The sequence below is a fragment of the Pleurodeles waltl genome, chromosome 8, assembly GCF_031143425.1.
Source record: "Pleurodeles waltl isolate 20211129_DDA chromosome 8, aPleWal1.hap1.20221129, whole genome shotgun sequence".
Lineage (NCBI taxonomy): Eukaryota > Metazoa > Chordata > Amphibia > Caudata > Salamandridae > Pleurodeles > Pleurodeles waltl.
Genome location: NC_090447.1, coordinates 455,652,442 through 455,669,597, shown reverse-complemented (window position 1 = coordinate 455,669,597; position 17,156 = coordinate 455,652,442). Strand labels below are relative to the sequence as shown.

The 17,156-nt window shown below is 44.5% G+C and overlaps 1 protein-coding gene across 1 annotated transcript in view; it reads left to right on the top strand.

The window, feature by feature from the left end:
* The first annotated feature begins 979 nt into the window (after window positions 1-979).
* Window positions 980-17,156, top strand: part of AFF3 (ALF transcription elongation factor 3) — a 2,012,018-nt gene continuing 1,995,841 nt past the window's right edge. Inside the window, exon 1 of the mRNA XM_069204392.1 lies at window positions 980-1,574. Coding sequence (XP_069060493.1) covers window positions 1,522-1,574 — 53 coding nt within the window. The 5' untranslated portion in view covers window positions 980-1,521. The remainder of the gene's footprint in view (window positions 1,575-17,156) is intronic.

Genomic DNA, 17,156 nt, shown 5'->3' with positions numbered 1-17,156 from the left:
GCATTGTGTGAATTGGCACGTCTGACGGTGCCTGCCACAGAACTGGGCCATAACCCGATTTGAAGAGGAAAAAACCGTTGGCCTCTCTCTCGGCCATGAAGGAAGCCACATGGGTGGGTGCGGGTGCATACTTCACTCACAGGAGGCTGATCCCCAAAGGATCTTAGTTGACGGTGCACCTTCCGCACTCCCAGTGTCTACAGGTGCACACTCAGTCTGCCTTTGGAATGGTCAGACTCCCCACCCAGCCCACAACCCGGCTGCAGTCTACCCCCTCTCAAACAGGAACACTAGCTACACCCCCACCCTGTCTGACATACTTATCTTGTAATCAACTGAGGACGCCTCTCTGTACAAGATCACGTTTGAAACATAAACGTGAACGAGTGTTGTTCAAGATTAGTACATGTGGATCATGCAGGCTCAGGTCTAATAAAGACAGCCAAAAAAACAATAGAAAATTACTTTTGAGTCAGGTACCAGGTGCCTTCTTGCACAAGTTACAACGTGAAGTAAAATAACGTGGTAGCAGGCCGAATGATTTTTAACACCTGGTTAAACGCGTTAATACCTCATTTTATGCTTTCTGCACGCGCTGTTGCTACCAACACAACGCTGGTGATAGCAACACGTACAACACACGACGTCAACACATTTTGTGCTTAGCTCCTAGTAGGCGCTAATGCAAAAATTGACACAAACGCGATTTGCACCAATTTTAACAGTAGCGGTTGAGTGCAAATGATCCATCTAGTTGAGTGCCCAGAGTGGTCTGTGTGAGCCCATTTCTGTACTAGTGAAGGTGCTGCAAGACTCCATTTAGTCTAAGTATTGCCAAATCCCCTTTCACACAGGTTTTCTTTGATGTTTCTGCTGCCCTTCTTTTCTTTAACGACATCACCTTTCTTTTGTCTCCCTTCGTTTACCCTCTGTCTTCTGACCCTGCATCAGACAGAAGCGACGCAGCTGGATGCGGTGCAGCGCATGAGTGCACAGGAAGGAAGCAAGTGACTGTGAGACGAAGCGCGACCCTGAGAGGAGAGCGCCGCAGGGGCTGGGGCCTCTTGTGCTGGAAGTGAAGGTGTTACACCTGCCACAGAGGTGGGAACTGATAGCTGCAGAGCACATTCGTGTATATACAGCGAGCATCACAGCGCTAGGACCCGGAGCGTGCCAGGCCACCAGAGTACAGTAGCTGCTGCTGTACGTAGTAGTAAGTAAATGTGTCTGGAAGAAACTCCAGTAGAGTCGGAGCAGCGTGTGTGGGTATTTCACGTCTCGGCTGAGGAGCTGAGGGGAAGGAGAGGCTGACAGGAGCGACGCATCCTCCGAGCAGCGAGTACGGCTCCTCGCCTGCGCCCGGCTGTCCTTGTGCGTGGATAGCGAGGGCAGAAAGGAGAGGCAGCGCAGCAGCGCTTCTCACACACCAGCAGACCGGCCACAGACCGGGAAGAAGGGTCTGCGAGCTGCATCATGCGACCTCCCGGGGCAGCCAGGCGGCAGCGCTGACCCCTCCGGACTATGGACAGCTTTGACCTAGATCTCCTTCAGGAATGGGGTCTGGACTCGCTGTGGTGAGTAGCGGAATCTTGCGTTGCGCCTCCTGCGCTCCAGCTGCGCTCCTGGGACTCAGCGCGCGCAGAGGCACCGGAGGAAAGGGGGCAGCCGCAGGCGGGCAGGTGCAGGAAGGACGCCCCAGATGCAAGCTGGGGTGGGCAGGGTACACAGATAACCAGTCATCTATTGGGTACCAATCATGGTAAATGGGCCGCACGTGTGGTGCGCACTGCACTTAAAAGGGTATTGGGGAGTGGGGTGGCTTTTCCCTCCTTTTCTTGACTCCAACTGCCTGTTGTATAACCCCCTATAATTCCTCGCCACCTTCAGCAGGTGAGGAGGATATAATCACGAGGGAACAACAGGGATATGTGTTTTGTATCCAGGTGCCCCCTTCTCTCCCTGACTGTGATTGGGGGTCTTCATGGGTATGTGTGGATAGGTGCCCTCTTGCAGCAGTATTGGGGGACCTCCCACTGAAGGAGCTACAGCTCTCTTTCTGCCTGCGCTGAGGCCGGTGAAAGGAGTCGACTCCGCTGCTGTAGTGCGCAACAGCTTACCGCAGGGGGCGCTCGTCTACTTATGACACCCAGGAAGTCTTGTGTGGTCCGGGGCTGGAAGCTCGCCTTTGTGGGGCCCTGCAGGGATGAGACGCTGACACTGCTAGCAGACATGCGCGCCGCCTTACGTTCAGTATCTAAGTGGATTTGGCAGTTGTAGAAATATTTCATGCTGACAATGTATTTATACATACAAGGACTGCTTTAAGCTCGTTATCAACCACGTTTTCCTTTTTTTAACTTTGTGATGCCTTGTGTGGTATTTATGTGCTATGTGTATTCTCATTGTACGATTGTTAGTTTTGTTGTTTGTATTGTTTTTGATATTGTTCCTTGAAGAAACACAAGTGATGTACACCCCTCCTGATTAGAAAAACACATTGTATATTAAAAATACAGATACTCCGCACTGATTGCCTACACATGCATGCCATGCATGTGTGGGTGTTTTTTTTACATTGTCTTCGATTGTGCGACATATTAGTGAAAATGATTTGTATGATTCATCTACACACCACTGGAAGCAATGTAACAGAACACAATACAAGTTAATTACATCACTACAGTATTTTTCAAATAAAGTACTATATAACATAACAGCGCAAATAATTCATCAAGCATAATGCAATGTATTAACTCAAGATAGCATGAAATAACGATTCCATGATAAAAAACAGCACAAAATGGTGCAATACCGCAATAATAAAGCATGACAAAATAGCATTATTGATCATAACAATATAGCAAATCATGGAAATACACAACATAACACAATATAACTGGTGTACCGGGCTATAAGGGCATTGCTTAAAAGGTATCTCGTAGGTGTTCTGGCTGTGGCGTGTTTAAGTGACACAAAACAAATGCGGGCACGCGGCATTTTGAATTTTACACCGATTCACATAGGGTGTTTTTTTCCAACCTGCAAGGGGCCTTAATGTGAGTGCACCAGTACTGGCACAGTTTTCAACCACACCCTCAATCTCCGGAGGTAACATTCAGAAAATACAAAGCTTTATGTTGCTTCCTACCACGAAGGCACCTATTCAAATGGTATCAAAAAATCACCCTAGAGTCACCTGGACAGGAGGGCAGGCGAGCTAATTCTTGAATTCCGTTTTCAGGAGGCACAGAGGTCAGCTCCTGATTCACTGGGTTTGTGTCCTCCACACACTGCCGTGAAAGGCTCTCTTTCATGTTACCTCCAATGCTATTGAGGCTAGCTTTTCCCGAATCGAGGGCCTTCAGCATTGCCTCTTTGCCCATGGCCTAATCTTTCCCCACTTAGGCCCACTGGTACCTTAGTCATGGAACTATTTGACATCACATATCCCATCACTGGACATCAGACAACGGGAGCCAACACGACATTATGGTCAGGTTTTGTACTTTGGGCAACATGGGGCACAGACCAACAACGGACTCCTCTTTGTGTGTGAGAAAGGCTGCTTTATTGAAACAGGTGTGCATCACAAACAACCTGGCCTGTAGCCTCACAAAACTAAAGGCCTCACTATACATCCCACATCCTCCTAACGACTACCCCCCACCCCTAAAAGTCCACCATACCCTTAAACTACCAAGTAACTATATACCTCATGATTTACTGCTTTCCAAAACTTGTATCACCTGAACTTGTAACCCTTGAACTTGCCCCACCTTTAAACTTTAAATCTGAGAAATGCATGCACATAACCTCCTTTGAGGTAACTTAACGTTCTGCTCTATATGTATTGTGAACTTGGTCAGCCTCTCCTTTTAATCCTGTATTCCTATGTCAAAACCCTAATAACCTTATGTAAAGGCCTACAACTTGTGGGACACCTGTCCCAGCATCACCTGTTTCTAGTGACAACCAATTACAAATACCAAACCCTGAACACCTGTCCCAGTGAACCGACCTCTGACCTGATCCGGACTAAAACCTTTAAATTTCCCTTACTTAATAGGGAGGGAAAGGGAGGGGAAAAACTATAGCTGCCTGACAGGGTCTGCCACCGCGTGCCAACACCTTACCAAAATGGTGGAGGCACCTATAAAGTGACAGCATATATAACCGTGGGGCTGCATCCTTTACTGGATGTAGCCCAAAGGCAACCCATTCGCTAGACTGTGCCACCCTTGCCCAAAAGCCCCTGGGGGACAGACCTCCCTGACAGTCGGCTTTCCCCCAAGCTCCCCATTGAGCAATGTAGGGCACAAACCAACAACTGACTCCTCTTTGTGTGTGGAAAAGGCCACTTTATTGAAACAGGTGTGCTTCACAAACAACAAGCTGGCCTGTAGCCTCACAAAACGAAAGACCTCACTATACATCACATCCTCCTAACAACTACCCCCAACCGTAAAAGCCCACCCTCCCCATAAACTACCAAGTCATTATATATAGTCATGATTTACTGCATTCCAAAACTTGTAACACTTGAACTTGTAACCCTTAAACTTGCCCACCTTAAAACCTTAAACCTGTGAAATGTGTGCATGTACCTTTCTGTAAGGTAACAACGTTCTGCTCTGTAAGTATTGTGAAGTTGGTCAGCCCCTCCCTTTCATCCTGTTTTCCTATGTCAAAACCCCATTAACATTGTGTAAAGGCATACAACTTGTGGGACACCCACCACCAGGAAAAGTAGTAGCAGCTTTTGCAGCCCACCCCTCCATGTTCTGTCATCCTCTTAAAGTCTTCACGTACTCTCCAGAAACTCCCTGATCTGCAAAAGATACAACCTCTTCCCAAATCTTGACAAATGGACACCGTCACTCCTAAAGAATTCCACTGCCTTGTAACATATGTCCTGATGAGCAACCCTACCTATCTCTACGTCCCTACACAAATACCTAATTTCTCTATTAATTTTGCGGTGGGCTTTACTTCCAGCAGATGGCTTGTATGCAACCCTCCATACACTTCTTAGGACAAACTCCGTACAACATACAAAACATCCTGACTACTCGCCTTTAATTTCTCTCAGATCCTGCTTCATCCCTTTGATAAGTGCCAGGCCTTTTTGTGAAACTAAATCATTTTCCCCTAAATGAAGAAGTAAAACATCGGGGCAATCTTTCCCTTGTTGTAAAACATTGAGAAATGGTAACAATTGTCTCCACTTCATACAACTTTTACCATGCCACAAGACTAAAACATTTTCCTGCTTAAAACCTAGAGTGCGCCCACAGCTGGAGTTCCCCACTTCTCTTGCTGCTCATTTAACGAAGGAGTGATTCATGAGCCAGGACAATGTTCCCGACACCGTACCTGGAAAATAAAATGTTGGTAGTGTGCTCAAACATTCCCCCTTCCCTTTGGCCTGATATAGCGCTGAAAACTGTCCGAAGACCACCTCCCCAGCCTCATGATTCTGTCTCTTGACCAACCCTATTCCTCTGCCTCCGTTGCATCCCAGATCCGAAAGGAGCGCATACAGTATGCCTTACTCTGTAAGCCCAAGCTCTTAAGGGCTTTTCTTAACACTTGCAGCAGTTGGCCAGACTTAACTCCCTCACCATTCCTATGTCTGAATACTTGTCCTTCTAGATCATCCGAGTTCTCCCTTAATCTCAGGGTCTCCATGCCCTTGGACAGAAATCCTCCCCCTCCCTGACCTGGGAGCATGACCGTAGTCCCTTGAACTGCTTTGGTCTGTTTTTGGACTACACAAGAACACCTTTACCCCTTCAGATTGAATAACCACCTCCTCCAATTGTAAACCTACCCCTCTGCAGCCCCCCAAGAGCTCTGATCGTCTGAATGCCCCAAAAAACATTCACAACATTAGCGTGGCAAACAGTGTCACCTCGAATGGACTTACGCAAATGGCTGGTAACCTGTCCAAGACCAACCTACATAATCCAAAGTCAGTGCTTTCCTGAAAGCTGATGACTTGCCTTGTTCCCTTGTCCATCCTTCAAGAATCATATCACCTAATTCCCCTGCTGACGGGGCGTAGCCCCAGCAAACCTTACATATGAATGCAATGCCCAACAGTTTCCCTGCTATGGTTACCCGCAAGTGTCCTTTGTCAATAGAATCTGTAATAAATTGCACCACATCCTCCACCGTGTCCCACTGTGTCACCCTCTTGCAAGCCTCCAATTGTATAAATTCAGACTATGCTTGTGCACATGCCATTCTTGTGGATACTGATAGGGACTGTATTACCAGCTGTAGCATACTTTGTCGCCTATGGTTCACCTTCCAGTGGCATGGGAGTCTTGTCTCCATCTACCTCCGGGCCAGCCCATGGAATCGCTCCCACTGTGAACGAGAAAAGGCGTCCACAATGTCACTGTCCACACCTGGCACGTATCTAGCTGCAAACACAATGTCATTCTTTAGGCAAGCCATTACAAATACTCTGAACAATTTCAGAACTTGTGGATCCCTGGCCGACTGTCTATTCACAACCTGAACTACTGCCTTGTTATCTACTCTGAAAATGACCTGTTTGAGCTGAAACAATCCTTCCAACAAATGTACCGCCACCACTAGTGGGAAAAGCTCCAAAAATGCTATGCTCCTGCCTCCATCTTCTATGCATTCGGCCACTCCTCTGAGCACCATCTCCCCTGCCAATATATGCCAAATCCAAACCCACCTGAGGCATCTGAAAACATCTGTATGCCCCAGTCCATTTCTCGTGGGCTATGAATAGGGATCCCATTGAAAAAGTCAAGAAAGAAATGCCACATTTGCAGGTCCTCTTTTACCCCTGCTGGCAACCAAATGTGTTGATGTAGCAGAGAGACAAACCTGTGAGAGCCAAACCTAATTTCCTACAAAATGTCCTACCCGCCCTTACCACTCTGCAGGCAAAATTCAGGTGACCTAGAAGTGTCTGCACTTCTTTAACTGTGACTTTGCGTTTTGCCAGCATGGCATCCAACAATAACTGCACCCACATCTTCTTATCCACATGAAGATGTGCTTCCATATTAGCTGAATCCAGCTCGATGCCCAAGAATGAAAGCACCAACAACTTGCCCACCATTTTTTCCATTGCCAAAGGCACCCCTCCATCCTCCATGAGTTCCTGAAAACTTGGCAGTAACCTCTGACAGTCCATTAAGCCGGAATGTGAGACCAAAAAGAAATCGTCCAAATAGTGTGTGATTGACTGATGACCAGTGCACTACGTAAACATCCACTGGAGGAAGGAGCTGAACCGCTCAAACAATGCACATGAAGTGGAACCGCCCATAGGCAGGGCTTTATCCACATACCACTGTCCCCCAAACTGTATGCCTAGTAACGGAAAGTCCTCAGGATGCACTGGCAAAAATCTGAATGCTGACTTGATGTCGCATTTTGCCATAAAGGCACCTGACCTGCCATCTCCACCAACACTGGTGCGACGTAATTCTATGAATATGACACAGATGAGCTCTCCGCGTCAATAAAGTCATTCACTGAAGAGCCCTCGGGCCATGACAGATGTTGGATCAGTCCGTATTGGCCATTTGTCTTCTTCGGTACAACGCCTATGGGGGATAATATCAGATCCTGTATGGGCCAATCATCAACAGGGCCTACCATTCTGCCTTCCCTGACCTCTTTATCCATTTTCTCTATAACTAAGCCTGTGTGTTGTTTCACTGATTTTAGATTCTCTGCCCAACGACATATTCTGGGACCATTGTAACCCAATTTGAAACCCTATTGGAAGCCCTGTAAAATCTGATGTGCTGCCCCTTTTTCCGGGTAAAATTGTAGCCAGAAGGCTAGCCTTTCTATTTTAACCGGAGCAAGAGGCTATTCCTCCAGCCCCCTATGCACCCCTAACTGCCCTGATGTTGTTGCCTCCTGTTGACTGATGCCATTGGTTTGTTGCGTTCCCCCCGATGACCCCTTTCCTATCCCTGTGGACCCATTGCAGTTAATCTGAGCATGCTCACCTGAGCACTTGGAGCATTCATGTTTGAACTTACAGAACTCCATGGTGCACAGACCTTTGTTGAAATCCCTGGCATGTCCCAACTGTTCCTCTGTGTGTTTTGTTGGCTGCACCCACCCCTCAATAGGTGGGATGGGAAAGAAAGGGATGGTAAACAAAGCCCACTAGCCGTAAATATTGTCTTGCCGAATTTTGCTGGCCCTATAGTTAGGTGCCACAAATCATTACCAATCTCTCCCATTTTACTTCTGGGCCTACAGCCATTCTGACCCTAAACTCCTCATTGTATTGAGCCCAAGTGTTGACCCCCGGAACAAAATGTGTGCCTTGCGAATGACGTCCATATTTTTAAAAAGGGCTATGCTTCTTTCCAGGTGGCGTTCGCAATAAACGCTTGCATAGATCAGAAAAGGTGCCGTCCAGTTTTCTATTGTCATTGGCACACGAGGACGCTTTGCCAACTTATATTCTTCATCCTTTGACCCTTCTTTTTTTACTGACTTCCCTATAAAGAAATTGATCATAACCACATATCCCCCCTTCCATATCTTTTCTCGTGGCCAGCATGAGGTAAGCCCCCTATTACTATGTTACTCCCATGTAAGGGCGCTTATTTATTTTCAACTCCATACTCTCCTTCTTAACCACCCCTTGTTCTCCCATTTCCTTTTGCTTCTCATTATCTGGTTGACTGTCAACCACCTGGTCTGTAGGTTTGTGCTGTGATTGTCTTGACCCTTTCCCTTCTTTTGTGTTTTGATTCTCTCCCTGTGTCCCAACCTCCCCTTCTACTCCTTTTGTCCCCACCCCAGTGTCCTGTACATATCTACCTTTGCATAATCTTGTGCCCTCCTGGTCATGCCCACAGCCCATATCCACTCTTCTGGAGAATGATCACTGAACTTTCTGACTGCTATAACGTGTCTTACCTGGCAACAAAGTCGGCACCCACTCCGAAGCCTGCCGTCTTGCAGGTGAAAGATTCCTGTCCAGCACCGTCTGTCTCTCATTTGGCGTGCGCTACTTCTGTGTCACCTGAACCATTTCACTACCAGAGGCATTAGTCTGACCCCCCTCCACTGTGAGCACTCGCCAACCTCAGAGGAGAAACAACCTCCACAATCTCCCCTTCCTCCAGGCTGTCCTCCTTATACACTAGATCCTCCTCCTACAAACCTTCCTGTGGCATCCAAACAAGCTTTTGTCCTGCCACACCTCATGGCCCATGGACCTTACCCAACCTGTTACCACTAACTCCCACCTGGAAGCTAGTACTCTCCACACACCGTGGTGCCACCCGTTCTCTCACTTGAGACACCATAAACTCACCCAAGGAGCCGCACCATAATCTCTCACAGGGTCCTCCAATTATGTATGCTGTGAAGTTGTAGCTGAGTTGTCTCCACGGGATCTCCCCTACGTGACCACTATTAACCTACGTGGGTGCCCACCGCCTGGTCCCACAACGCAATCCGTCCGGCTACACTGCACTGCACCATCCCTTCACCTCGGGGTAAGTGAGCTGGGTAACTCTCCGGTAACTCTCCTGAGTCTGTATACTCGCTGGCTCCTGCAACATCAAAGACAATTCGTGTGTGCAGCACCTTCTACTACCCCCTGACTTCTCCTGTTGCCCCACGGTCTGCACTAATGACTCCGTAGCCTGAAACAATCCTGTCTCTTGTGAGTGTGCACCCCTGTCTTTTTTGCATGAATACACTTTGCGTGGTTTCTGCCTCCCCACCCACGCGGGGCCGTCACTCCTTCATCTTCACTACACTCCAACTGAGCTTCCGCTAACGCTAAACCATAACCCAGCTGAGACTCTTCACCTCTCCTCTGGTCTGCCTCGGCCTCCACCCTGAATGTGTCCTGATTACCCTCTGCATGGCCCCCTTGCGGGACCCATTCTCCTGCCCTCATTAACCCAGCGTCCCTTCATTGCTTCTGAAGATCCTCTGGTGCCCTGGCTAACCAACCTACTGGTCACCAATTAAACAGTAAGGTTGTGTTTATTAGATTCGAACAACTGTTGGAACTGCATTCTGCTTCTGATTCACTCATATGTTATGACATTGTCGAAAAGTAGTCCCTTTGCATAAAGATGTATGGACCGGAGGGGAAGGTCATTGGTATTGAGTTAGACAGATCTTGTATGTTGATCTTATTCTATTAGTTTGCTACTGAAAGCAAATTTTCAGATGACCATATTTTTGGATCATTAGTGCCCTAAGTGTAACCAAAAACAAATATTAGGAGCTTCGTTTTAGTTGCCAGAATTCAGAGGGAGATTCAAGGGCTAGACCTGACAGTGTCGGCCAGTATCTCCACTCCTGAATCAGGACATTATGAGAATCGGATATTACATGCAGGACTCAGAATTACTAGGCCGTACCTGCCTGTGGGCCCCGATTCTGGAGCCATTACTGCTGACATTTTCTCCTTGGTCTAAGCAAATGGAAAATGCCTGAGGTCTCACATATGGTTTTACTGTGTGTGTTTTTACACCTGGTAAAATATTTTATTTTTCATTTTCTCTCTTCTTTGCCTGTTTCTCATCTTGACATATTTTGTGCTGCAATCTGGAGTGTGACAGTTTTTCTACATACATGCAATAGTTGCTGACTTAGTTGCAGATCAATATATAAAAACTATTTACGACTATATGTAGAATTTTTTTCAATAGTGTACAATATGGATGTTATTTCATTTTTGTTTTTATTTGACACTGTAGGTACAGGTTTATTGTAACTTCTTCCTACTTTAAATATTAATATCTTTGTTTTCATGCTTTTTTACAATTAAAAACATATTGAAAAGATAAAGCTTACAGAACTGTTGCCGCACTCCAACTGGAATCAGTGGCAAGCTGAAAAATGGTTCAAGTGTTCGAGGCACATGTAATGGGCAAGCAAACATTCCTTCCAGTTCTTCAGAATGAGACAACATGTTGTTGTATTCAAAGATTCGTTCTTTATGAGCAATTCCGTGTTCCCAGAGGCAAAATGGACGATTCTTTGAAAAAATGAAGTTCGCCACCCTTTCATCCTTGACCGGTGGCTGCTGTTCACTCATTCCTAAAGTAATTGCCAAAATGCCACATGTTGGACTTATTAAAAAAAAATACAATGAATAAAAACGTTTGCTCCCATTCTTGGAATAGGGTGGTGAATACCTTGTAAATCCATTGAACAAAAGGAGGGAAGCTATGGCAAGCTTCTAACTGCCTTAGGGGATTTGAAATGTTTGCGCACAATAACGTAAGTTCCCAAGGATGCCAAGCACTGGCCCAGGAGGGCTTGATCCAACTAAAGCCACCAGGATACTACTCACAATTTAAATGATTCCCTTTGACCTTAATTGCATGTAAATGTGTAAATGTAATCATCGTGAATATCCTAACAAATATTGCATGGGTGTGATTCTCCTGGACCCTTGCTGGTCACTCTTACATGGGTATTGATTCACCAAAATGCTAGGACTAGAGGGAGAGAAATCACACAATATTTGACACGCAGTGACATCACACACTAAACCTCTTGTCATATCCTTCCTCCGCAGCAGCCTCCTAATTGATGCTGAGAGACTAGGGGATAGAACAAAGAGTTTAAATAAAGCAAGGATTTTTTAGTTCTGTTTACTTTCTTATGATGAGTTCTTATCCTGAGTTCTGTTTACTTTCTTATCCTTGTACCAACACCAAATAAGAGTTAGATTGGGAAAAACGGCTGCTACAACTGTCTATCATTGACTGATACCTATGCACCACCGGAACAATGAAGACACTTTTTAGGTCTGACTTCAGCCAAGACCTATTGATGTTACTAAAATTATATGTGTAATATACATACTAATAGGGGCTTTCACTGAGCCCTCTTCATCCATTGGCCTGTAGTAGAGTAATTCTCGTTTTTCTTCCACCTTCTACAGCATGCGGAACTGGGCCAGCCCGCTTCAGCCATTGGCTATCTTCTATTTGCGTGACAACATTCTGCCCTTTCACAAGGAGCACATCCACACAGAAAAGAACTTCCCTTCAGTTATGGGACTATTATGGCAATGTGTACTTTTTGAGACCAAAACAATAATTTTCCTTTTACATTTTTTTTCCTATTGGTGTGGACACAGCAACTCCCAAAACAAAGTTTTATAAAAACCATAGCAAAACAAAACTGGCACTGGCAAAGCCAAATAGCTGGTATCCACTATAGACGGACTGGGTTTGCCAATGTTTTCTTCTATTAGAGTGAAACCAATGCATGAGTTACAAAAAACATTTAGCTTTTCTTTGACAGGGTAACATGTACTGCTAGAAAAGCTCACCAAATTGGAAAATGTGATCATCTCAAAGATCGTCTGCTCAGCAGTATCTTACATCTAGTAAAAAAAAACTAAATTAATGATCAGGCACTGCACCAATAAAATAAAAGTTTAATATCATATTAGCAATTTCAAGAAGCCAGTATCAAATGAAATTTGTTATTGCCTTGTAAAAAGCTGCAAGCAGGATATAAAAGTCTAATTTTATTAGCCGCTTGTATTGGTGTTAGCGAAAACAAAATGTGCTACTTCATTGGGAAAAGAAAGCCATAAACTGCAGGAACCCAACAAAGCTGGCAGAAATATTGTCAGTGAGAATATTGTTGTTTATTCCTGTAGGCAGTAGCTGTGTTTTACTGTCTGAACATTGATGTCTCCGGTCTGGGGTGAAATAGGTGGTAAATACACCCATCTCAATAGTATGATGTTATGGCTATGCAGATTACTAATCAGGGTGCAGCTTTAAAGTATGACACAGCATGTTTATTTATGTTTATTGTTCTACTGTTGTTGTTTGGTTTGCATAGCACAGAATTGTCCATAAGCAGACCTGCCAACTAAAGCAAAAACTTCACAGTTTGAGGAAGGGGAGGTGCCTAGGGGGGGAAGGGCCTCAAACAGAGATGTACCTAAGAGGCCCCTTTGCCCCTGCCCTGCCCCTAAACACCCCTTCCCTTCAAATAAGAGCTTACTGAGGCTGAAGCCAATATCCTGTGGTATTTTCACACCCCTTAATTGACACTAGCAGTTCACAGCTTCTGAATATGAGCTGGAAATCCTCTGTTTACAGTGATTTTCAGCTTGTTTTTCCTGCCATCATGTGATATTGGCTCCTCGCCGGGTGATTGTGTGAAGGAAGCCGATATCATGTGTCACACGGTGGCGCTGTGTGAGTTGGCAGGTCTGCATAAGCGTGGCATCGCAGCACAGTCAGTTGTCCTAAGAAGGCTTTCTGTCAAATAGGACAACAAAAATCCTTTCTGTCCAAACAGTACATTTCAATCAGTAGCACAAACAGTTTGCTTTTTGACTTTTTACAAATAGGGTGGTTTACTGCAATCGAAATCGTCCACACCACTCCATCAATCACAAAAACCTTCAGCAGCTAAACTGTAGGTGATCCAGCAGTAAAATATTGTTTGTTTTAAGTGCATTTGTGAAAAGCAAATCCTTATTCACAGAATCACAATTAGCAGAGTTTCACCAACCAACCTTAACATGCTCATGCAGAAATATACACCTACTCAGAAAAAAACAGGAAAGGTAACCTTTTCAGTGGGATAGGGTGTTTGCTCACTACTGTTCAAGACTTTTTTAAAAACAAAATTGGCTTTAGGTTGTAGCGTGTGATGCCTTTACAAACTGTAGGGCAGATTTATCAAGGACTTGCACTGGTGCAAAGTCACAATAATGGTTAAAACTGGTACAAATCCTTAATACGCTGTTTGCTTTCCAGTGCAAAACTTGTTTAAATGAGAATACCTATCTAGTTACAATGGTAGACAGTGCCCTCCACCAAAAATAATGCCTTTTTGAGGCAGATTTTAAAAAGAAGAGATGTTTTTATTTCTCCAAATTTTTCAGGGTTTAAAGTTGGTGTAAGCATATTATTTTGCACTAGAAGGTTACCTTTTCACCACAAAGTCTATGCTAGACATAACAAACACACTCTTGCAGTATGGTGCAAGTTAGGGCGTGCACATGGAGCAAGGAACGCTCAAAGAGAGCCAACGCAAGTGGAGAGAGAAACTGCGCCATATCTTTGTAGATATAACTCTGGATTCTTGCTCCCTTCCTCTGCATTGGTGCAACCCCCACATTAAATATCTTATTGCAGCCTCAACGTATAAAGTAAAATGTGGAACTTATTTGATTTTCTTAACAAATTTGGTTAATATCTTGTTGCATTTATCAAATAGACAAACGTAAATTCGGAAATGTTACCCAAGAAAATGTTTTCCAGAATGTCTGGTGTCCGTCAATACCAAATATGTGTGAGTTTTCTTAGGCAATGCAGTCTGCACAATCAATTAATACTAGCACAGATCACAAATTTGTGGCAGGTGCACAGTTCTTTGATGATGATTATCAAACTCAAGACGATAGAGAATGTATATAAAAGGTGGGAGTGACCAGGTAAATTGGATTAGGCCTTTAGGCATGTTTAGTAAGTGGCTCAGTTTGGAAGACAAGAATGATGCTTAGGCTGTTTTGAGTCATTATTAGATCATGCATGCCTAATTCGTAGAGCTCCTTAAGAGAGGTGTCGGACGGAGCACTTTAGTTTATATCTAATCTAACTTTTGTTTTAATGGTCTGACACCACTGTCATACTATTGAACTGTTATAATTATTTGCTTTTCACTGTGTTCCCCATTACAGAGTATAGGTATTCAATAGTATGTTCCTTGCTTGCATGATTGTGCTCTAGAAGGCAGGTGGTGGTGGCTTTTCGTTTGGAATAGTTTGTTGAAAAGGGCGGACTGCTTGAACTTAATCAAATTCAATCTAAAATACATTTACAATGACTCCTCTTACATCCAAAGGTTTTAGGCAGTGAATTAAGACTAACAACAAAGGACTGGATTGAAATCACAAAAACATAACTTTAGATTGTATCTATTTCCTCTCCTGCGGAATTATGAAAATTGGTTGATGGCCTAAACATTGAAGCTATTTTTATGCTTTAGGCGGAATGGCTTTTGTCTTTTCTCTCCCCATGATTTGCAGTAACAGTTTTCTAAATACATAATATGTAAATAGCATTTTATTATGTAACTCACAAATTTGTGGAAGTAGCCAGTTGGGTGGACAACTTGTTTTTTAGAAATCATAAAATAGGGTAGTGATAACAAAATGTTTGCGTTTCTTAAACTGTGCATGGTATCACAGCCATACAGTGAGTCACATTTAAAGATATTTCTAAATTGTCTTTCAAATTTGAGTATTTAGAGCCTTTTGTTCAATAACTGTCCTTTCGCCCCCTTGTCTTTTTGTGTTCCTTGATACACAAGTACATTTGTATAAAATTTCATACTTGTTTGTTTATTGTTTACGAAGGTGTACGTAATTAAAGTATTACATTTGTAATATATCTGGGTTTTAACCTAAAAGAGGACATCTTGCGCTGTATTACAAACAGTGTCCCGGGAGCACAACAAGCATGTGCGCCCATTTCTGGCGCACTGAAATATTACAGAAGAAGGCGTTGACACTTGTGGCATCATTTTCTGTAATACAGATAGTGCAGGTGCACAGAGCACCTTTGCTATCTTCAGGGGGCATTTCCTCATTAGCGTGGGGTTGTAGCCCCATGCTTAAGAGGGAAACGCTTTTCCTCTGCGGCTACATCCTATTATGGACTAAAGGCACAGATCCAAAGAGGCAATCAGGAACAGCACTGACTGTGCTACAAAAAGGTGGCACTCAGTATGTGTCCCCCTGAGTGTGATCCATGAAAAGAGGGAAAAGGGGTCAATGGGCCCCTGACAAATCCCCTGAAGGCAGGTGTAGTCGCCCACTGAACCTGCCTGTAGGGGGATCTCTGTCCCTTCTTTTCATTGCAGGCAGGTGTCGCCTGCACAGAGAGACAGAGCGGCTGATTCAAACAGCTGCTCCATATTTCACTAGTGTGCTGCCCCAAGTTTACAGATGCTGTGGGACAGTACAGTACTTGTGATAGGATAAAGTCCCTGTTTGCATCTGGCGCACTTGTTTAAAGGTGTGCAGTGGGGCAAGCAGGGACAGTGCATCTGTCACATAATATGGGTCCTGCTGAATCATGGCACAATGGATCTCAAAACCCAAGCAGACATCATCAAACAAGCAATTTTCTAGAATGCCAGTTGGTGATCGAACGAGATGCAGGCTGGGTAAAGAGAACTGCTTTTTTCACTGGATGACCTTTAACAATATATTTGCCAACGAACAGCTGCTTTCCATATTCTGAGCACCAGGTTGACATCGGGTGCAAACTTTTGGAGCTACTGTATGTACCCGGTATGGTATCAGGTTGGTTTTGCACCAAGTAATGGCGAATAGCACGGGAAACGTTCTTTGCAATTGCTCTCCGTGTAATAGCTCCATTCAGTGCTTTGTTGTGCATGCATATTCTTCTCCAGGTAATACCTAGATGAATTAGTGATGGCAAGGACCTTGTTACTGATCTTAATTTCACACTTGGTTCCCCATTATGAGTGAGTCAGAAAATTGCCCACCATTCCCCATGCCAGAGTTACTGGTACTGCAGCCATCAGTTATTCCAGGGGGTATAAATACTCCTTATCACCTGCCCCATCAGGATTATTGGAGCACTCATAATGAGGCGCTTAAATCAGCATTTGGAATATGGATACCTAGCCTATAAACATGGAGATCTTCTCTGAAATGTGTTTGGGGACAGAGAAGACAGTCAACGCTTCTCGATTAATGGCACCATTTCACATTGCTGTAATGCGTTTGAGAGTACGCCTTCATTCCATAGAGGTTACATGTTCTATCCGGGGCCATTGGGATTAAGCAATTCTGTAGCATCTTCAGCATGATTACAAATTCGCTGCATTTGCCAACCAATCCAGCATCTGCTGCATAATTTGCATATTTCACAAAAAGGTTGCTTCTAGCTCAGACAGATCAGAAGTTACTAACAAAAGAGCCACGTGTATTTTCACGCAATGACAAACCCTTTGCAAACGTTAAAAGGCAAGTATTCAGTCGTTGATTGCTGTATTCAGGTGTTAAACCAGTAGTGACGAGGTACAACTGTTGCCCAGCATTATCAGTTGTTTAAATGATAAAATAATTAAATTATACTGCTACAGATTATGCT